Raw genomic sequence first — 23,648 nt, forward strand, 5'->3', positions numbered from 1 at the left:
CTATTTTAAATTGGGATTTTTTCCCATGCAGTGTGAGCAGGGTGTGATAGAGGCTCCTGGCATGGGACCATGGGTGGGAGGTGGGAATTTGACCTGAGCCATTGAAAGTGCTGCGGCGTAGCCGCCTTGGACTCTAGTAATCTAAGTTTATTAAAGACAGCAAAACATAGAATTCAGTATCAAGGGTTCCCCCTATATTTTGATGTATTAATAAAAAAAAAGGGTCCACTAATTAATTATTACAACATTCACAATTACATATTACATATAATACATAAAACTTAACACAAAAAAGGAAGAAAAAAATGTGAATTGTCCCTTCCACTGCAAAAAAAACTTGGTCAACTGCTTGCAGTTGACATGCAGGATACTCAAGCCAAGCTACCATTGTAAATCCACCTGAATGCACAAGTGCCTTTGTTGGCACAGTCACTGTGCAAGGTGCACAGTGACTGTGCATTGAAGCTTTGGTTGAGTCAAACCTTGGGTAAAGCTGGTGTAACACCACAAGCTTCCTCAGAGTTACCACATGTCAACTGCTCACAGTTGACACAGTTTTTTTTGCAGTGTTCCTGTCTAGCAGGTTTAAAAGACAAAACAAGGATGACCCCCAGCGCGCGCAGTTAAGGCTTTATGCAAAGGGGGGCCACCAAGTTAAACCCCTCAAACTGAGCAAGTGCGACAGCGGAGGGGAGTGAGCCGAGTGAAGCACTTGGCTGGGGGATCAATATCACCAGTGGTCAGTTTATTATATACTTGACACCACCTCGGACACCGCAACGTGGATTTTTGTGCTAAAACCCCTGACAACCTTGCCCTTCCCAACAATCTCAGCCACACCGCAACGACTTTGGTGAGATCACCACAACCAAATCTGTACATCCCGCAATACTGCCACCCCCGTCGCCCAAAAGTGCGCGCCTTGAACTAAGCTTCCTCTTAATCCGTCCTCCAAGTGACCGTCGATAGGCGCAGGACACACATGATTTCCATCCTCCTTGGATTTCAAAGTGGAGACACGGCTAGATCCTCACTAACCCTGGGCGCCGTTGTCACTTCTATATCTCAATCTTTGTTGGCTTGCCCGGCCTTGGCCTGCATTGCCTGCATCCCCGGGGACATGATGAGCAGGCTTCCTCGACGATTGCACCATCAGCCTCTTGCCCCCCTCCCTCATACATGGCCAGCTTTAATCAAATAGGTCCATAAAAACGCACCGAGCAAACGGGCGGCCAATTTGTGGTTGATGAATCATTCAAATTCTATCTTTGGCGCTGCGACCAATGCTAATCACAGGAGAACTGGAGTGGCAACAGATTCTGGCGCGAGCGCGCCCGTGTAAGACTCTTAAATAGGGGTCTTCACTGATTGTCGTCAAGGGGCGCAAGGGACGAGGCAAAGAGCCAGAGAACGTTCTAGTACCATTGTGGGGGGACTATATTGCAGGTAACTAGACCGGAGAGAGGGAGAGCTCTCTCTGTAATTACAACTAGGAAGAAGGAAAGAGAAGGGGAAAGTGTGACTGGCTTACCTCCGGAGAGAGGGAGAGCTCTCTGCCAGACTAGGAAGGAGGGGGAGGAGACGAGTCTAAGTACTCGTGGCAGGTCAGGGATGATGTAAGCAGGTGACAGGACTTGTGAAACCCCACAAGGGGTGGGGGCTTACAGTCTCCCCTCCTATAAAAAAAAGGGAAAGGGAGAAGAAGAAAAAAAACAGGAAGGGTGTCAGCCGGGCTACTATAATAAGTTAGAGCCTGGCTAACTATTGTAGCATAACAAAAATTATATGTAATAATAGCGGCGCAGAGCGCCGCGTACAAAATATAGTTCTTTCTTGTAAAAAGACCTAGCTGCGGCGCAGAGCGCCGCGTACATAATAGTAAAGGTTCCTTAGACGAGTAAGGAAAACTAAGCTCCGGCCGAAGAATTGGCAAGAGAAAGAACATTAGTTCAAACCCGTTCTCAAGCCAAGAGAACGGGTCATCAGACACTCTCAAGAGACTACTAAACAGAGAGTAGTCTCTACGAGAAATAGAAGCCCTTCGGTCGGGGAGGAGAGAAACAGAATTATACTACTCCTCCTCCCCCGGCCAAGAATAGAACATAAAAACCACGCTATTCCTTGCACCGAGGAATAGCAAATAGATCGTATGACAAATAAGAAATGAACGGGAGTGAAGGGACTAATAGAATCCCCCTTCACTCCCGTCACCCTTGTCAGAAGCACGCTTCCTCCGGCCAAGAAACCTAGGAAGCCTGTGCAATAAGAGCTACAACCCTACCGGTTGTAGCTCGAATATATAAACAAGGGCCTTCGGGCGAAGGAAGGCCCCTCAGATACCTTTATAACCAGTCTTTCCACTTGTCTTTTCGACCAGTTTGCCAGCCTGACCTTGCCTTGACTTTGGTTTTTCGGATCAATCGTGTTTTTTTTGCCGCGACTTCCTTTTACATGTAAGTCTGCGTTTTTTTCCTTTCTACTGGGATTTTTATCCCCTATATCTCCTGGGAGCGTCTCAACGCGCAAATACCCCCTTTGTTAAGGGCCCCAGACGTCACAGGTCATAAACACCCCTGCGCATCCCGCGCGCAGGCCCTGTAAGAACTGCGGAGGGCACTAAAACACCCCAGGCGCCCCTGGCCCCTCCGTTTAACCCCTTTTTTGGGTTCATTAGAGGTAACTGTTTACAGTTACTTTGCACTTGTACCGCGCTTTTGCTGCGCGCGCTATCACACCGTGTTCTGTCGCCGGTGTAGCTAGAGGAGCTGTATTGCTCTTGGCATCACCAAGCCTGACAAAGGGACAGTTATGGGATAGGCGGGACGGGAAGAAAAAGGTGGTGGACCGAGGGGGACGGGACAGGACGGGCAGGACGGGACGGGACGGGACGGGACGGGACGGGACGGGCAGGACGCAAAAGGTGGTGGACTGAGCCCCTCAATAGGGGCCTCCACTACAAGCCCTTCAAAAAGGACCCCCAATGTGCTTCAACGGGACGGGGCGGAAGATTGAGGAGGTTTGAGGGGATTTGGATGGGTGCAGATATTTTCGGGGGTGTCGGATTGGATCGGGGGTTGGGATAGGGTTGGAACGGGTAGGTTTGGGTAGGGGTGGCGTTGAGAGAGGCGAGGGGGAGGAGATCTCCTGGGCGGAGCGGGTGCGGCGATGAGCTGGAAGTTGAGGGGGCCGAAGGGGGGGGGGGGGGGGGGGGGGGGGGGGGGTTGGAGACGTTGAAGGCCGAGCTGCGGAGGGCGAGGATGGGGAGCTGGGCGTTGCAGGGGAGCATGTGGGCTAGGGGCGGGCGGGGGGCGCGGCCCATGCCGACGGTGACGAAGGCGGTGAAGCGGGCGGCGGGGAGGGCGAGCTTGGGTATAGAGGAGCAGCGAGCTTGCGGCAAAGGAGGCGAGGGAGGAGCCGGTGTGGAGGCGACAGAAGGTGCCGAGTGCCTTGACAAAGGCAAGGGTGGGGAGGATGAGCTCAGCGGGCAGCGGGGTGGCGAGCTGGTCTCCGCGGAGCTGCATGAAGGGCGAGGATGCGCAGAGGGCGTGGGTGTGCGGGTGAAGGGAGGGCGTGAGTGCGTGCGCGAGATGGAGTCAGAGGAGGGCGTCGATGGCGGAGACGAGGAGCAGGCGTTTGGTCGGTGCGGGCTGTTGGTCGTGGGGGCGGGGGAGTGTGGTTGGCTGGGGAAGGTGAGCTTGCAGGTGAGGGGCGAGGCAGGATAGTCCGGCGTGTTTCGGGAGGGCCTTGGGCTGGCTGGCAATCAGCAGCAGGTTGGGCAGGAACGGAGGGGCCGGCGACAATTTGTTGTTGGTCCTTTGGGATTCAAGAGGAGGAGGGCGAGGTCGGGGCAAGCGGGGGCTCAGACGAGGAGCGACGGAGCGCCAAGGGCGAGTGCGAAGGCGGAGGAACAAGGAGGTTCTGGAGGGGATCGAGGGAGAGGAGAGCTTCGATGGCGGCGAGGAGCTGTGCTTTGAAGGATCAGGTCGGGCCCGGCGGCTGGAAGGGGCGTGGCTGGTGGGGCCGGTTGAGACAACTGGTCAGACGGGGGACTGTAGCCAGTAAATCGCGAGGGGGTGGCGCAGCGCAGGACAGAGGTCGAGTCCAGTGGGTACAAAGAGTTGGTGGATGGATCGGGGCGGGGAGGCGTTGAAGGAGGAGGATGACTTGAGGGGACGGAGATGGGCAAGATACCGAGCTGATAGTACAATCCTCTTGACCACGTGTGGAACTCGTCGACTGTAGGGTCATCAAACCAAGAGAGCAAGGTGGTCGAGGCCAAAGGGGCAAGGGACCTCAAGGAAGGATCTTTTCTGGTTGGCATTGTTGGCCGTGTGGAACTGCTGGGGTGGACTTGGTTAGGCGGGCTAAAGCAGTTTTGTCTACAGAACCAACTGGGAAGCCGTGGAGGGTAGCGGGCCGTAGGTGACCAGGAGAGGCCTCGGGGTAGATGTCGGCTGTCCGGTCAAGTGGTTGATTGAGAAAGGGAAGGAAAGGCCGGCGTGATAGATCAATCAATGAGGTCTTCGAAGCGAAAAGGATGGTGGACCGGCGCCGTTCGTTCACCCGGTCGAGTCCAAGACAGAGGAACCGAAGGGGTGGTCGGGCAAGTATTTGTCTGGCCGGGTTCAGGACAGGAGAGGGGCCGTTGGGGTCGGCTCCTTGAGAGAGAAGGCAGGCAAGCGAGCGCAGCAAGGAGGTGGGGCGCAGAGAATAGAGAGAAAAAATTCCAGAGGTCGAGGCTGGGAGCCAATGAAGGCGAGCCAATGATAGATGGAACTAGAAAAAAAAAGTGTAAGACTCCTAAATAGGGGTCTTCACTGATTGTCGTCGAGGGGCGCAAGGGACGAGGCAAAGATCCAGAGAACGTTCTAGTACCATCGTGGGGGGACTATATTGCAGGTAACTAGACCGGAGAGAGGGAGAGCTCTCTCTGTAAGTACAACTAGGAAGAAGGAAAGAGAAGGGGAAAGTGTGACTGGCTTACCTAGACCGGAGAGAGGGAGAGCTCTCTGCCGGACTAGGAAGGAGGCCTGGGGGAGGAGACGAGTCTAAGTACTCGTGGCAGGTCAGGGATAATGTAAGCAGGTGACAGGACTTGTGAAACCCCACAAGGGGTGGGGGTTTACAGCCCGAGCTGGCCAAGCAGATGGCCATTGCTGCCGACTTCGAGCGCGTTTACGAGATCGGACCAGTGTTCCGGGCAGAGAACTCAAGCACCTCTTGCCACATGAGTTGAGACCACCTCCCCTTTCCTTCTGGTATATTTAATCTGCAAGACTGGTCTAAATTTATATATATGTGTGTGTAGGCAAATTCATTGGCCTTGACCTCGAGATAGCCATCAAAAAACACTACCACAAGGCCGTCGACCTGCTCGACCGACTCTGGCTGTCCATCTTCAAGGCCTTTGGTCCTCGTCGGGCCCCAAGATCCAGACGATCAAGTCCCAGCACCACCTAGACGACTTCTGCTTCCTCGCAACCACCCTCGGCTTGTCCCACACGGAGGCAGTCCAGATCCTCATCAACAACGTGATTGACTCCAGATCGGTCAATCCAAATATCCACCAGCTACCAAAATATAATGTTGATCATCTCTTTCAAACATCAGATTATTACATAATTAATAAGTTTTTGTTGGTGATCCAACCCTTCTACACGATGCCAGACCCAGTCGAGCCCATTCGTGCATATAGGTTTTGATGTGCATAGGTCTAGAGCTGGGCAAAGAAATCCACCCAATTTTTGTGTGTATGTACCTTTTTGTTTGACGCTGGCATTAAGAAGTACAATGTTTGCAATAATTTCTGTCAGATAGACATCATCATCATCCTGACCTCTCAGATGATGATGTATGAATTTTTAAGCTGGTTTCTGGTTGAAGACATTTTCAATTAGTTAATTACAATACAAAAGTTGATTTCAAGAGTCGTAGACCTTTTTTTAAAAAAATTCAGGATTTCAGTCAGAGGCCTCAATTTTTAAAAGAATCAAGTAAAGAATTAAATAAATTATACTCCAGGTGTAGCATGTTTGCGGGGAAGATTATGAATATTGGAGGGGTTTGGCGGCATTGAAGGTTGAATGAAATGAGAATTTGATTAAATTCACATGGTTTTGGTTTGGAGTTTATGATGTGTCATGACCAGAGATTGGGATGCTTCTCTGGAAGGCGTAACCTGTGTGTGATTTGGGTGCAAATGGTTATGAGAAAATGAGCAAGATAGATGGTAGCAGGACTTCACCCCGCAGCGGCGCAGCCACCTTAGCCTCTAGTTCATATGAGTATGTAAAAATGACCAATTTGATCTGGCAACAAAATGAAGCTCTTACTATGGTCAAAAACTAAGACAGGGGGAAAGCAAGAGAAAGAGAGATGATAGAAGGGTTATGATGTTGCAGGAAGGAAAAAAATTAAACAGAAATTTCAAAAAGGGGGTTAATAAACGTACCCGGGTATTTCCGCGTTTGTACCCGGTTTTTGCGTACCCCCTTTTCCGCGTGCATACCCGGTTTTTTCTCCTCATTTCTACACAACGCAAATAATACCAAAATCCCACTTTCTTAAATCCACAAAATCCTAGACCTCTGAATCTAAGTTTTGGGGTGTTTTTTTTATACAAAGTTACCACAAAAAATAGTGCACACAACAGTTAAGCAAAGGCACAAGTTGAAAATCCCCAAAGGCCCGAAGGCCCTATGGATGACCCTCCAGCTGTGCCGTAGCAACAAGCAAAAGTGGGCCGGTTGTTAAAAGTGTCCAGGGAGGGCCTAACCAAGCAGTTAGGGGGCTCTCAAGGAGGGGGTAGGACGAAACCGGATCCCCTGGGGGGACAAACTGCTGTGCCCCATCCTCCTTTAAATACACACAGTTGATGCTTTCCACTTCCACTCAACACTCGCCGCTGAAAACATACACCAGGAAAAAAAAAGTAGTCAGTTGATGACAACTGACATAACACAGCTCTGGTTTCAGCTCCCAAGCTACTCCATCTGCTAGTGCAGGGCTGGCTGGCACACAGCTCAGTGCCCATTTTGGCACAGCTGAAGCCTCTAGAATTTTCACAGGCTGCTCCTCCGCTTTGTCCCAGGCACAGCTGCTGCTTAGCCTTGGCCCAGGCCCAGCTACCCCTCAGTCTTTGATGTGACTCAGGAACTCTAATGACAGATATGGATCAATTCACACACACCCCAGCCCGGACACAAGTCCGGGATGCAGAAGATACCGCGACTGCGGCGAGTCTCGGAGTGCGTAGCCCTCTGGGCTACAACAGTCTTGACACAGGACAAGCCACTGCTCAGCCTTTGCCTGAGCAAGAAAGGGTGTTGATAAACGCACGCCCGTCCCCCGGGGGCACGCCCACGCCCACGCCCTTCGAAAAGGGCGCGTGGGACCGCACGTCCTTTATCAAGGGCGTGCGAGTCAAAGGGCGCGCACGCCCCTGTATGGGCGTGCGAGGGCGTGCACGCCCCCACACCGTGCCTGCTCGCCGGGAGCCCCTCGGCGGACAGGTACAGATCCCAACTCGCCGAGAGCCTTGCCTGCTCGCCGAGAAGGATAACTCTCGGCGAGCAGGTATACAAACACCTGCCCGCCGAGCCTGCTCACCGAGAGCCCCTCGGCGGGCAGGTGCATGTATACCTGCTTGACGAGAGAAATCCTCGGCGAGCAGGCATACAGATCCCACCTCGCCGAGAGCCTCTCGGCGAGCAGGTATACATACACCTGCCCGCCGAGCCTGCTCACCCAGAGCCCCTTGGCGGGCAGGTGCATGTATACCTGCTCGCCAAGTGAAATCCTCGGCGAGCAGGCATACAGATCCCACCTCGCCGAGAGCCTCTTGGCAAGCAGGTATACATACACCTGCCCACTGAGCCTGCTCACCGGGAGCCCCTCGGCGGGCAGGTGCATGTATACCTGCTCGCCGAGAGAAATCGTCGGCGAGCAGGCATACACCTCTCGGCGAGCAGGCATACATATCCCCGCTCGCCGAGAGCCTTGCCTGCTCGCCGAGAAGGATAACTCTCGGCGAGCAGGTATACCAACACCTGCCCGCCGAGCCTGCTCGCTAAGGGCCCCTCGGCGGGCAGGTGCAAGTATACCTGCTCGCGGAGAGGCTCTCGGCGAGGTGGGATCTGTATGCCTGCTCGCCGAGGATTTCTCTTGGCGAGCAGGTATACATGCACCTGCCCGCCGAGGGCCTCTCGGTGAGCAGGCTCGGCGGGCAGGTGTATGTATACCTGCTCGCCGAGAGGCTCTCGGCGAGGTGGGATCTGTATGCCTGCTCGCCAAGGATTTCTCTCGGCGAGCAGGTATACATGCACCTGCCCGCCGAGGGGCCCTTGGCAAGCAGGTGTTTGTATACCTGCTCGCCAAGAGTTATCCCTCTCGGCGAGCAGGCAAGGCTCTCGGCGAGCAGGGATACATACACCTACCCGCCGAGCCTGCTCACCGAGAGCCCCTCGGCGGGCAGGTGCATGTATACCTGCTCTCTGAGAGGCTCTCGGCGAGGTGGGACCTGTACCTGCCCGCCGAGGGGCTCTCGGCGAACAGGTATACTTGCACCTGCCCGCCGAGGGGCTCCCGGCGAGCAGGCATAGTGCACGCCTATGTGGGGGCGTGCACGCCCTCGCACGCCCATACAGGGATGTGCACGCCCTTGATAAAGGGCGTGCGGTCCCACACGCCCTTTTCGAAGGGTGTGGGCGTGGGTGTGCCCCCGGGGGACGGGTGTGTGTTTATCAACGCCCTTTCTTGCTCAGGCAAAGGCTGAGCAGTGGCTTGTCCTGTGCCAAAACTGAGGGGCAGCTGGGCCCGGGCCAAGGCTGAGCAGCAGCTGTGCCTGGGACAAAGCTGAGGAGCAGCTGGTTAAAATTGCACTAGAGGCTGGATAGCCAGCTGGAGCAGGCGTCATGTCAGTTGTCATGTAATGACTACTGATTTTTCCTGGTGATACTGCCCTGATTGTTGCTGCCCGTGTGGCGGGCAGGGCACAGGATGTGGGCTCAATAGATTCTAGCTTTGGAACGTTTGTAGATAGAAGTATATAGATTGAAAAGAGGATGATTTGCAAAAGAAGGTGCAAAAGAGACAACCTTTTATAGGAGAGATACAAGGGTAGATGCGCGCATGACATAAGCAAGGAAAGAGTATGAAACAGAGAGGAAACAAGGAACGTGGCTGAAACGCGGACCAGGCTGGGCTGGGCCGGAGTTACCATAACCAAGGTGAGCTAAGGGGCCTAGCTAGGCCAGGCCAACCAGCCGCTAAGTAGCGGTCGGGTTACCAAGCTAGCCCAACGGCTACAACATCCCCCCCCTTAAGTTAAGGGGCTGACCCAGTCCTGCCATCAATAAATTTACCATCAAATTTAACACGGAGGCGTCGAGGGGGAATCTTAAGCTTGGCAATAGCTTTTGCTTTCACAAGAGCTTCCCTACACTACAAACATGGATGAATTTGGGAAGGCATATATCCAAATTTATTAAATTCACAAAAACATAGCAAAAAAGATCTAAGTTTTGGTGTGCAGCCAAATAATGGCGACTGACACACTGTTGAATAGATTATCCCCGAACACTATGTGCCATGGATAGACTCTCCAGCTTGTGACAGTGCAACAAGCAAAAAAGAGCCAGCATTTTTTAATATCAAGCAGGGGCCTATCCAAGCGAAGTAGGGGGCCTGCAGGGAGGGGCCAGGACAAAACCAGAACCCCTGGGGGGACAATGCTGCTGGAAAATACCCCCCCCCCCCCTTTTATAATGAGCACTCCTGGAACGTTTGGCAATCACACTTATCATACAGCTCCCCTGGCCCCCTCGGCATCTCCATTTGGAAACTGAAACCGCCTTGCCAAACCCTCAAAACCGTTGCGGACCATCTTGCCGCCGCTCCTCATCGCCATGCATTGACTCTTGGCCGCAAATGTAGTGGAATCCTTTGTTGACAACCGCGGCACCACTCATTGACCCAGGCCTTCTCAACACCCTAGCCACAGTAAGAGATCCTTGTAGAAGACCCACATTCATAGATTGTCAGCCTGTATGTAACTAACCGTGTCTGAGAGGGTTGTTACTATCAAGATGATGGTGTAAGATGCCAAGGATGGGCCAATGGGTTTGTGGTAAGACCTGTAAAAAGTTTCACTCTATCAGTAATCTTGACTGAGAGGCTTGCTCAATTAAGGCACATCCAGATCAACACAGGGTGTTAATAGGCATCCAAGGAATAACTCAACTTGGGTTCGTGGTTTTACCTACAGAAAGGTAAGGGTAATCAAGAGTTGAAGGTATTCCTGAATTGAAATATGGTTGAGAATGAAGGCACTGTTTAACTATGTATGTGTTAAACCTTGCTGTAATAATATTCTGAGGGATAAACAGTCCTGCAGGGCGTGTTTATATAGAGGGGGAAAGAGCAGGAGGGAACATGAGGCGCTTGGAGGCGCTTCAGGACCAGGGGGGAACTGGAAGCGCTCAAGGGAAGCAGATCCTCATGAGGATCAACATTGGAAATGATCAGGGCAGCGTAATGATCAGTACTGATCCTGGATCAGTAGCTGTGCACACTAGCTGATCATAACCAACCAGTGATTCCATTCAGTGCTCTTTGAATTGGATTACATCATGTATTGTTTATGTATTTATATCATAACCAATATGTTATGTAAATGGGAACTGCACTGCCAGCATAATTGGCTGGGTTGAGGTTAAGACACAATGGCCACAATCAAAGCATAATTCAATTTGAAGTGTTTGGTAATTAAGATGAATTATTGGGTTTCAATTCATATTATTTATATGCGCATGAAGGTGGTAATTTTTTCAATTTGCTAATGTAACTGTCATGCGCGCGTGTGTAAGCAGTGGTGGGTAGTTACAATACGCTATGATAACCACCATTATCTGCGTAGCATAACACTTGCCATTACTGCGCTCAGGCGTTAGCGCTACTAGTAACAACCAGTTTTGACCCCAGGCCTGTATTGTAACGGGCCTGATCTTTTTTGGTGTGTTACTTGTGTTACACATGAACCACTGGTCAACAAGATAAAGAGGGGCAGATGGCTCCCTCTGGATCATATATAGTCCAATATCTGCCCCTCTGTGCGGGAAGATATTGTAACGGATGTCAAAAATCAAACATCCTGGGTGTGCAATATTGTAACACACTTCCGTTACGGTTAACGGTAACGGTAACAAGAGAAAAACTGTTACAATATCGGTACGTTACCAATAACCGTACCATAACTACCCACCGTTGGTGTAAGTTTGTTACAAATTGCAGGTTGGGCCTCCCGCAGATCAACAACATGTACATCTCTGTTAGAATGATGTGAAAGGCCCATCTGAATTGGCATATTTCCCTAAAGAAGGCCGGTATCATCTAGAATTGAGCCAAAAAAGGATGAAAGTAGTGTTGAAATATGAGTCAAGTCAAGCTTGGAGGTGTGTGGTCCCAGATTTCAGATAGACATCCTGGCTTCTTAAAATATAGAAGCTTGTGAGTTGTTTTTGTGTTTGTTTGTTTTCAATGTCTCCATGCACATGCATGTGAGTTTTTTTCCACTTTGCCAACAGTGGGTCAGCTACGCTAACCATAGCTTTTAGTGTAGCGTAGCACAGCACAAATGCGCTCTTTTTTAGCGTAGCGTTAGCGCAATCGCACGCATCTGCGCTAACGCTACGTGGAAAGGGTGCAAAGCCATTTTAGCTTTTAGAGTAGTGTTAGCACAGATGCGCGCAATTGCGCTAAGGCTAAGCACGCAGGGCGCAAAAGAGCACGCGCTATGCTGCGCTACAGCGCTTTTCGCGGCAAAAAAGGCCTTTTTTCCTCTAAAGGCGCCTTACACTACAAGCATGGATGAATTTGGGAAGGCATATATTGATCAATATGGCATATATTGATCATTTTTTTTATTTTTTTGAAAGGGGGTTACCAAACGTACCCGGTCTTTCCGCGTTTGTACCCAGTTTTTGCGTACCCCCTTTTCCGCGTGCATACCCGGTTTTTTTCTACTTGTTTCTACGCAACACAAGTAATATCAAAATTTATCTAAAATGATGAACAAAATTATCATGCAATCAGAATACCAAAAAAACCAATTTTAATTAATTAATTATTTTTTGCATACCCCCTTTTCTGGGGTAAATACTAAGGGGATAACTTTTTTGTTACATGCCCCAGCCGCACAAAAATTTCAGGGCACTTTTAATTGTGAATATTCTACATTCCCTGAAATTTTTAGGATTTTCAGGGAGTGCGCGGTGGGCTTAGTAGGAAAATTCCCGCTCACTTAATAACATTTTTGTTACATTTCCAAACAAGCTAAAAAATTCAGGAATATTTAAAATCTGTATAATCTCCGTGTCCTGAAATTTTCAGCAACAGGGTGGCATAAAAACATGAGACCCCGTTTGGACGCCCCAATTTTGGTTATAAATTGCGCAACTTATAACCGGGGGGGCTTGGGGTATAACACCTCATTTATATGTGTTTGGGCCGGCCAGTCATATCATAAAATTCATTAGTTGGTATGACGGGAAATTTAATCCCCCAGCCATTTCGGAAATAGAGGTCCTGACCTCTATTTCCGGGTGATAAATGGCTATATGTACTGTCATCTAGAGGAGTACTACACAACCTCTTGATGACCGGCCAAACGGTCATCAAAGAGGGCACAACAACCTCTGGATGGCCAATTGGAGAGGCCATCCAGAGGACACAACGTTCCTCTCGATGACTGCTTGACCAGTCATTGAGAGGGACTCACCCTCTCAATGACTGCTTGACCAGTCATTGAGAGGGACTCACCCTCTCAATGACTGCTTGACCAGTCATTGAGAGGGACTCACCCTCTCAATGACTGCTTGACCAGTCATTGAGAGGGATTCTACACCCTCTCAATGACCGGGCCAGTCATTGGGAGGGACTCTACACCCTCTCGATGACCCAACCAGTCATCGAGAGGGACTCTCCACCCTCTTGATAATGACCGGTTGACGGGTCATGGAAGAGGACTTCACCTCTCAATGACCCGACCAGTCATTGAGAGGGACTCTACACCCTCTCGATGACCGGTCAACCACTCATTGAGAGGGTGTAGAATCCCTCTCAATGACTGCTTGACCGGTCATTGAGAGGGTGTAGAGTCCCTCTCAATGACTGCTTGACTGGTCATCAAGAGGGACTCTACACCCTCTCGATATCCGGTCAACCAGTCATTGAGAGGGTGAGTTCTTGATATCCGGTCAACCAGTCTTATCAAGAGGGATTCTACACTCATCAAGAGGGTGTAGAATCCCACTCGATGACTGCTTGACCGGTCATTGAGAGGGACTCTACACCCTCTCGATATCCGGTCAATCAGTCATCAAGAGGGTGTAAAATCCCTCTCAATGACTGCTTGACCGGTCATCAAGAACAACCGGATATCGAGAGGGTGTAGAGTCCCTCTTGATGACCGGTCAAGCAGTCATTGAGAGGGTGAGTCCCTCTCAATGACCGGTCAGATCAAGATGGTTGACCGGATATTGAGTTGACCGGTCAATGAGAGGTGTGTAGCGTCCCTCTTGATGACTGTTCGGGTCATCGAGAGGGTGTAGAGTCCCTCCCAACGACTGGTCCGGTCATCGAGAGGGTGTAGAGTCCCTCTTGATCACTGGTTGGGTCATCAAGAGGTGAATTCCTCTTCAATGACTGGTCGGGTCATCGAGAGGTGAAGTCCTCTTCGATGACCCGTCAACCGGTCATTGAGAGGGACTCATCCCTCTCTATTCATCACGAGGTGGTGGTGTGCTCTTCAATGACCGTTTGACTGGTCATTGAGAGGTGAAGTCCTCTTCGATGACCGGTTGAACGGTCATCAAGAGGGTGTCCTCTGGATGGCCTGTCAAACCGGCCATCCAGAAGCTGTTGATGTGTGCTCTTCGATGACTGGTTGACCGGTCATCAAGAGGCTGTGTCCTTCCTCTTTGAGACCGGTTGACCGGTCATCAAGAGGGTGTGTAGTAAGTACTCCTCCAGCCTACATACATATATAGCTCTGCCTGCCTTGGTTTGCCAAACAGTCCTGTTATAAAAGGACTCAAATGTATTCTGGAGTGGATGTCCAAACAGACATGTTATAAATCTGATGATTTTTTGATTGGGTTTATTACAGTTGGATTTCACATTGGGTGTTATGTATTTTATTATGCAATTTATCATATCACACCAGGCGTCCAAACGGGGCCTGAGATATAAGGGGTGTGCGGCAGTCTTAAGGGGAAAAATCCGGCTAATTGAATAGCTTTTTTGTTACATATCACAGCAGTCTAAAAAATTGAGTGAAATTTCAAATATGAATATACTCCGTGACCTGACATTTTTAGCAATGTTGTGGCATCATAACCTGAGATGTAAGGGATGCGCGGTAGTCCTAATACCTACTACTGCGCACCCCATATAACTCATGTTCTGATGCCACAAGCCACAACATTGCCAAAAATTCAATGTCACGTAGAAAATGCATATTTGAAAGTTCACTCAAGTTTTTAGACTGCTGTGATATGTAACAAAAAAGCTATTCAATTAGCCTGATTTTTCCCCTTAAGACTGCCGCACACCACTTATATCTCATGTTTTTATGCCACCCCATTGCTGAAAATTTCAGTAAGCGGAGATTATACAGATTTTAATTATTCCTGAAATTTTTAGCTTGTTTGGAAATGTAACAAAAAAGTTATTCAGTTAGCGGCAATTTTCCTACTAAGACCACCATGCACTCCCTGAAAATCCTAAAAATTTCAGGGAATGTAGAATATTCACAATTAAAAGTGCCCTGAAATTTTTGTGCGGCTGGGGCATGTAACAAAAAAGTTATCCCCTTAGTATTTACCCCAGAAAAGGGGGTACGCAAAAAAACAGGTACAAATTAATTAGGGTCAGCCTAAATGCACTCCAAAAAAATCCCAAAAGCACTCCAAAAGTGAATGTATGGAGTGTGCACTCCAATGATTGTTGGAGTACAGACTAGAGTACTCCAACTCGATTGGAGTGCAGAACCGGGGACTCAAGAATCTTTGGAGTGCACCACAAAGAACTCCAGTGGCCAGGAAATGTATTGAGTGCCCATGAGTCTCACTCCATCAGATTGGAGTGCATTCCCCTAGCACTCCATTCCTGATATTTCTCCTCCTCAAAAGGGGAGTGCAGTACTGTGCACTCCAGCCAGAGCTGGAGTGCCTACAACTTCAACCGGGCTATGTACAAACCCACCCCACTTGATCCTCCTGATATCCATGACCGGTACAGACCGGCATTGAGCGGATTAACATCTCCTCTCAATGACCGGTCTGCACCGGACTGCCGGTCATTGAGGGAAATCACACCTCTCAATGACCGGTCTGTGCCGGTCATTGAGGGGAGTAACATCTCCTCTCAATGACCGGTCTGTGCCGGTCACCAAGGGGACTCACACCTCTCGATGACCGGCGCGAACCGGTCACACCTCCCGATGACCAGCACAGACCGGTCATCAAGGGGACTCACACCTCAATGATTGGTCACCACCGGTCATCGAGGCTAATAACACCTCCTCTCGATGACCGGTCATCACCCGTCATGAAGAGGGCTCACACCTCTCAATGATTGGTCAGTCCGGTCATCAAGGGTAACAACACTTCTTGATGACCAGTCATCACCGGCCATCAAGGTGAGTCCCATCTCTCGATGACCGGTCAGACCAGTCATCAAGGGTAATAACACCTCTCGATGACCGGTGATGACCGGTCATCGAGGTGAGTCACATTCCTCGATGACCGGTCAGACCGGTCATCGAGGGGACTCACACCTCTCAATGACCGGTCATCGAGAGTAGCACCTCCTCTTGATGACCGGTCATCACCGGTCATGAAGAGGGCTCACACCTCTCGATGACCGGCACAGACCGGTCATCGAGAGGACTCACACCTCTCGATGACCGGTGGTGACCGGTCATCGAGAGGACTCACACCATCTCACACCTCTCGATAACCGGTGATGACCGGTCATCGAGGTGAGTCACATCTCTCGATGACCGGTCTGTGCCGTTCATTGAGAGGAGTAACATCTCCTCTCAATGACCAGTCTGTGCCGTTCATTGAGAGGAGTAACATCTCCTCTCAATGAGACCGGTCTGTGCCGTTCATCGAGAGGAGTAACATCTCCTCTCGATGACCGGTCAGACCGACCGGTCATTGAGAGTAGCACCTCCCCTCGATGACTGGTACACACCGGTCATCAAGAGGTGTTATTACCCTCGATGACCGGTCTGACCGGTCATCAAGAAATGTGACTCACCTTGATGACCGGTGATGACCGGTCATCGAGAGGTGTGAGTCCCCTCGATGACCGGTCTGACCGGTCATTGAGGGGTGTGAGTCCTCTCGATGACCAGTGGTGACCGGTCATCGAGAGGTGTGAGTCCTCTCGATGACCGGTCTGTGCCGGTCATTGGGAGGTGTGACTGATGACCGGTCCGCGCCGGTCATTGAGAGGTGGGAGTCCCCTCGCTGACCGGTAAAGACCGGTCATCGAGAGTAGCACCTCCCCTCAATGACCGGTACACACCGGTCATCGAGAGGTGTGACTGATGACCGGTCCGTGCTGGTCATCAAGAGGTATGAGTCCTCTGGATGACCGGTTTTGTGCCCCTTGATGACCGGTCCAGACCGGTCATCAAGAGGTGTGATTGTGGGCACTCCAAAAAAAAGGAGACATTGGAGTGCACCCCAATGCACTCCATTTGGTATTTGCCAGCTGGAGTGCAAAGCCAAAATCCTCCACTGAAAAGGTGGAGTGCTTGGGCTTGCACTCCATTTTTTTTGGAGTGCATCTAGCTGCACTCCCCTATTTTGGTCAATTTTGGAGTACCCAGTTGTGTACTCCAATAAACATGGAGTGCCCATCTGGGGACTCCATGTTTTGGAAGTACAAAATCAAGGCACTCCAACTTTTTTGGAGTGCTGGCCCCCCAAAGCCAAAAATTTGGAGTGCATGAAGTAAAAGTTTGGAGTGCATTTAGGCTGACCCATTAATTAATCATTTGGAAATTGAGTTTTTTGAAATTCTGATTGCATGATAATTATGTTCATCATTTTAGATGAACTAGAGGCCAAGGCGGCTTCGCCGCTGCAATATCAGGGGTCCAGAAAGAATGTTGTGTTTAAAACTTTATGATTAAAAAAACAAAATCATTTTAGTATTACCAAACTTTTGGCATTCATATCCAATTATATTAAATCTTCTGAATCATGGAACAAAACTTCATGGGTTTCCCCTACATATTTACAAAATACAAAAAAAAAAAAAAAAATCCAGGGTTTCCCCTCTACAAGTGCCAGGAAAAAAACTTCCAGGGTCCCCTCTGCAAATCTTACAAAAAACAAAAAAACTCCACAGCAATCAAAAAAGGAAAACAAAATAATAACCTGTGCCCAGCCACCTAGCATCAGCAAGCTGATTCACCATGGCCAACACCGCAAGAGCTACGCTTTGCTACAAAAAGCGGCGCTTTTGTGTAGTGAAGCGGGGGTACCGCTTTTTCAAATGATAATTAGCAATAGCGCAAGCGGAAGGCCGCTACTTAAAGCGTTAGCGAAGCGCCAGTACCACTACGTTAAATATGATTAGTGCGTAGCGCAGCGAATTTTTTTCCGCTTTTGCTAAAGTTGAGCGTAGCGGCGAAATCGGCGCTTTTTGGCGCTATTAGCGCCTTGTAGCGCCAAAAGCGTAGCGAATGGGGCAGCTTTTCTTGAAAAAGCGTAGCGGGCCAGTCCGCCTTTCTGTGGAAACTGCCTTAGATGAAAATTAATCATCAATCCTCCATCAATTATGATGCTGGGGATTGATATTGGAATGTTGCTACAGTAGCGCAGCCAAATCGCTAAAGTAGCGTTTTTTCCGCTACTGTAGCAATAAGCGTAGCGGAATTCCGCTATTCACCGCTGAAAATAGCTCGCTATTTTTGCTGATCTTTTCTGCTTGAGAAAAAAAAGCGAAAAGCGTAGCGCCCAGTCCGCTACTAAAAGCGCAGCGAAGTGGGACCCAAATCGCTACGCTTACCGCTTTGCGTAGCGTAGCTCTTGCGGTGTTGCCATGGCCCACTGTCCATTCCTGTCTAGCAGGGTCAAAAAACAGTGAGAGGATGCACAGTTGATTGTCATTGAAATCCTGCTAGTCAAGGCCCAATGTGAGCCAGGCTATTGATAACTCAGTGCCCCAGGACAAGACCCCTTCATCTAAATGATACACTCAAAAAGCCTTGATATCACCTTAGAAATAGACAGTCATATAAATTATAATTTCACAAATTGGACAACCTTTCATTAGCATTAATTTTCATTGTCTTTCAGTCTAATTTTCCCCAACATTACAGATAAGAGTTGGATTAATGAGATATCATGCAAGCCCAACTGCCTACAAACAACACAAAACAAAAAAACAGCTTCTCTCCAGCCAATAGTACAATTCCAAGGGGGAGCTCTTCGAAACCTCCCAGCAACAAACCTTCCCCACCACTCTCCTGCTTGGTCCAGAGAACTGACTGCTTTTGCTCTGACTCCTCCGTTCTCAACAGTTTGCAGTACTCTGTTGGGCCCCCTGACCGGGACGTTTCTTTTGGGTGACCGGAGTTTTGTTTTACTTTGCTGAGGGGTCCTTCCTGGCGGCCTCAACGTGATTGGTTTAGAGGAGCCATGGAGTTAGATCAGGTCTGAAAAGCGTTCGCCATCCTTGAGATCACCAGGGTAAGAGGTTGATAGCGTCAAGATGACCAATTGAGACGAGAACAATCACAGCATCCTTGCCGTCAGGAGCCGCTGAAGGATTGATTTGACTGGGAACATTGACATTTAAACTTGGCTGATGAGGCATTGAGTGTCCATCAAAAATGATGTTGAAACTTTCGTGGTACTCCTTGGCCAAAAAGAATTGATGTGACAAGGGATGGGATCTTACGTTTGATCGACCAGTAGAACAAGATCAAGCTACACGTCAAATGTTAATTTTCGAGCTTCTGAGTGTACTTGGTTTGTAGAAGCAGGTTTGAGTTAATGAACTCAGAGCTTAAAGAAGGTGGTGATATAAGAATCTACACCTTTGTACAAAGAATACCAACACGCTGATCACTAACCTTAAAGAAGGTGGTGATATAAGAATCTACACCTTTGTACGAAGAGTACCGACACGCTGATCACTAACCTGATCAATGTGATGAGAGTTTAGTGTGAGCGAGTTTGAATGTTAAGAAACACTTGAGTTGATTGCTAATGCACACCTTAAAGAAGGTGGTGATATAAGAATCTACACCTTTGTACAAAGAGTACCAACACGCTGATCACTAACCTGAAGAAGAGTAAGAAGATCGATGTGAATGAAAGATACATGAGATAATAACCTAATGTTTAACGAACCTGATCGATGTGATGAGAGTTTAGTGTGAGCGAGTTTGAATGTTAAGAAACACTTGAGTTGATTAAGAGAAAGAAACCGGTACATGACTTGAGCGGACTTTAAAGAGATCAACTAGGTTTCGGAACTGCGGCACAACTAAGTAACAGGTATGTAGTAACAATAAAGCTTAAAAGGAGTAACGAATCACCTGAACACGTCATAAGTTCAATATGAGTATGTCCAAACCAGGTCGGCATTTGATACAACCACATTGGCCTCAACACGCGATGTGACCCGGTGCAAAGACGGGCTGTCCCTGCGCGGCAAGTTCTGGCCTGCCTTGTGGTGCATCTTCCACGGAGACGGAGAGCAAATGCTCTTCTACCGAACGGGCTAGATGCGCTTGGGAGACTTTGATGGGCCTTGATCGGTGCTTTGTGCTTGGCTTCTGCTGCGCCGGATCTCCGGCGCTCTTCCAGTCAAGGGGGTTGGGTTGAGCTGGCTTGGAGGAATGGCTGGGGAGGAACTGCCAGGAAAAAGACAGTATTGGTTAATGTCAGATTCCAGGCCCGGGCCCGCCTGAACCAGTTGTAAACTCAGACCTCCCTGCTTTGCCCGATCCAAGCCACAACCTCTTCATGCCCGCCAACACTCACGCTGACCCTTTGCGACAAGACACCAACGGTAAGTAACAGACCCTTTACGCCTTCTCATCAAAGGACTGAACCAGGCCGTGAAACGCAACCGGACCTGATGTACAAGTCAAACAAAGAACTAAAACCCTTCCTTTCTACCGTGTCGTTCAGGCAACGAGAATATGGTCGTGGACCCTCAAACCAACCGTGACCAATCTGGCGCGATCACGTTCCTGTTCACTTGGACTGGCCTGTTGTAGTTACAACCAAGCCTCAGTACGTAGCAGCAGAAGCATCACCTGCTCAGCCACATGTAGACACTAGAAAGAGAGCACTAACGCTCCCGACCTTTCCTCTTTTACTTCAGTCGCTCCACTCCGCTCATAGCCCACATCACTGCACTTTGCTCTCCTTTGACTCACCCATCAGACTCCCCAGCTCCACAAAGTAGCTTGTCCCTTTTCATTGTTATCATCGACAGTTTGCGACAACCTCGTTCCGCACTCGCGTTCTTCTTGGCTTTTTATTTTTCCTTCATCTTATCTCTTCTTTATCACACTTGTTCTCGCACTTGCTTTCTCTCACTCAGAACATCCCTTATCTGCCTGTCTCTGCCCTTAAGGTACCTTTTGCCTCCTGCTCTTCAATCTATCTTGTTTCTCTCCTATCCCGTCTCTCACATTGCACAAACTGACATAAGTTGAAATATAAATCCTTAAGTCTTGCAATTCTCACAGTTAACAGAAAGGGGATGGGGTGTGAGGGCTTGTTTCATTGATCTGCTTACAGTGGGTGTGGTCAGGAAAGCAAGGCCATACGTTCTGGCCTGGTCAAGGGACCTAAGTCTCTGTCGCGAGGGCAGCGGCAAGGACTAGGGGGAATGAGTGGCGGGGACCTGGAGTGAACTGGTCTGGTGAAATCTCGCGGGATAGTTGGGCAACTGTGGCGGAAAGTGGAGAAAATGATATGGTGGAATGCTCAGTGGATCAGCCTAGTTGCAAGGGGAGACTTAGGGCCAACAGTGGAGAATGTACAGCGGACGTGTGCAGAGGAGGGTGAGGCCAGCATTTGGCGTGCTGAAATCATTTTAACAGGGGGGCCACGGGCTAACGCTGTTGGGTAGGGGAGTTACGGCCAAGGCGGAGTCAATGGTACCTTTCAGCGTGAGTGGCGTTGTGTTGAGCCTGAGGGTAGACAAACTGGTGGTGGCTGTAGGCAAAACTAAGTTGGTTGTGATGATCACTGAGCGATGCAGGGTGTGGATTGTGACGGGGCGGTGGCGGATGGCAACAGTAGTGGTGGCGGGTGTAGCCGTTGGGCTAGCTTGGTAACCCGACCGCTACTTAGCGGCTGGTTGGCCTGGCCTAGCCAGGCCCCTTAGCTCACCTTGGTTATGGTAACTCCGGCCCAGCCCAGCCTGGTCCGCGTTTCAGCCACGTTCCTTGTTTCCTCTCTGTTTCATACTCTTTCCTTGCTTATGTCATGCGCGCATCTACCCTTGTATCTCTCCTATAAAAGGTTGTCTCTTTTGCACCTTCTTTTGCAAATCATCCTCTTTTCAATCTATATACTTCTATCTACAAACGTTCCAAAGCTAGAATCTATTGAGCCCACATCCTGTGCCCTGCCCGCCACAGTGGTAGCAAGTTCTTTTTTTAGATTTGGTTATACCTTGTTATCTTTCATACCCTCTCACCAACGCGACTCTCCAGAAAATCTTTTCTTAAACAGTCAACTGAAAAAGCCGGCCTTTTTTCCTCTCCCCAATTAATATCCTCCTAGCTCTTTTTGATCTCACCCCTATCGGCAAACTCATTTGTCCTTGGTTCTGATCTTCCTAGCTTTCTACCTTTCTTACGTATATCGTCGAGCGGTTTTCACTTCAAGAAAAACTCTAGAAACTGCTTGCAGTTGAGATGCAGCAAGCTTGAATCAAGCCTCAGCTCAAGCTGGAGTCAAGCACCCAAATTCCATGCTGGTGCACCTTCAGTGTGTACCTTGTTTGGGCCCGGCATCTCAATGCTTAATTACATGCTGTAGTGCTCATGCGGTAGGCTGAGACAAATGTTCAACCTTGCAAATGAGCATCCCCCAGCATCCCCCTGAGCACCTTTTTATTTGCTTTTATAAAACACTCCATGTGCCATTGAATCCAGCCAGAATAAAGTAAAAAGGGTATGTACATATGAAAGGGATATGTACATATGAGAGGAATATGTACGCATGAAAGGGGAATGTGAAAAGGTGTATTAACACATAGAAGGGATAGGTAATGAATGCATGAAAGGGGTATGTATGCATGAAAGGGGTATGTGCAGTAAGGGGTATTTGCACATGAAAGGGGTATGTAAACATCAAAGGGGTATGTAAAGCTGAATGATGAAAGGGTTGAAAAGGATGTAAAAAACTCAAAGGGGACATGTAAACATGAAATGATCATGAAAGCATGATGAAAGGGGTATGTACACATTGTGAAAGGGAATAGACATTCACATGAAAGGGATGCACACACATGAAAGGGATGCACACACATGAAAGGGATACATGTACATGAAAGGGATACATGCACATGAAAGGGATACACACACATGAAAGGAATACACGCACATGAAAGGGGTATGTGCACATAAAGGGATATGTACACATTATGAAAGGGGTGAATACATACAAAAGGGATATGTGCACATGAAAGGGGTATGTGCACATGAAAGGGGTATGTGCACATGAAAGGGGAATTTTCACATGAAAGGGGAATTTTCACATGAAATGGGAATTTTCACATGAAAGGGGAATTTGCACAGGTATCAACTCAGTATTTTGGATCCTGTACTCAGTTTTGTGTACCTTAGACTCACTCTTGCATAAATTAAGCAATGTGCATGGAAATTGAATCAACCAGTGCATGATTCTTGCATGAGGCACAGCTTGCCTTGAGATCTTGCATCTCAACTGCAAGCAGTTTCTAGAGTTTTTCTTGCAGTGTTTTCTACTTACTGGTGAGTATCTGATTGATACTAAGAGGTTCCAAGTCTCCCGAAGATAACCCTTTCGGCGGGTTTGGTTGATTCTTGTTTACTTTCATGAAAGGGGAATTTGCACAGGTATCAACTCAGTATTTTGGATCCTGTACTCAGTTTTGTGTACCTTAGACTCACTCTTGCATAAATTAAGCAATGTGCATGGAAATTGAATCAACCAGTGCATGATTCTTGCATGAGGCACAGCTTGCCTTGAGATCTTGCATCTCAACTGCAAGCAGTTTCTAGAGTTTTTCTTGCAGTGTTTTCTACTTACTGGTGAGTATCTGATTGATACTAAGAGGTTCCAAGTCTCCCGAAGATAACCCTTTCGGCGGGTTTGGTTGATTCTTGTTTACTTTTTTCGTGTAGTTTAAAAGACGTTAGGACGTGGCACTGATTGTGTAAAAACTCTATTTTGAATCTCTGTAGTTAGACTCATCAACAAAATGGCTATTCCCCGTTCACCTGTCCTCAGCGGTGTGAACGCTAACTGAGGCGGTCGGACTAGCCGTGTTGCCCCTCCTCCTCCATTGAACGGACTGGAATATTCTCCAGAGGAGCTCGAATCGCTTGATAA

General features: G+C 49.0%; 2 protein-coding genes across 2 annotated transcripts; one reads left to right on the forward strand and one right to left on the reverse strand.

The window, feature by feature from the left end:
* Window positions 1–3,593: 3,593 nt before the first annotated feature.
* PtA15_2A723 (uncharacterized protein) lies at window positions 3,594–4,321 on the reverse strand (the record flags this gene model as incomplete). Its single annotated transcript, XM_053166773.1, has 2 exons — window positions 3,594–3,813; window positions 4,218–4,321. 2 exons carry the CDS (start codon window positions 4,319–4,321, stop codon window positions 3,594–3,596), a joined length of 324 nt encoding a protein of 107 aa, XP_053017961.1.
* Window positions 4,322–5,146: 825 nt separating this feature from the next.
* On the forward strand, window positions 5,147–5,460 carry PtA15_2A724 (uncharacterized protein; the record flags this gene model as incomplete). The annotated part of the gene is made up of 2 exons (XM_053166774.1): window positions 5,147–5,231; window positions 5,309–5,460. 2 exons carry the CDS (start codon window positions 5,147–5,149, stop codon window positions 5,458–5,460), a joined length of 237 nt encoding a protein of 78 aa, XP_053017962.1.
* Between the last annotated feature and the right edge of the window lie 18,188 nt (window positions 5,461–23,648).

Source organism: Puccinia triticina, chromosome 2A (genome assembly GCF_026914185.1).
Source record: "Puccinia triticina chromosome 2A, complete sequence".
Taxonomy (NCBI): domain Eukaryota; kingdom Fungi; phylum Basidiomycota; class Pucciniomycetes; order Pucciniales; family Pucciniaceae; genus Puccinia; species Puccinia triticina.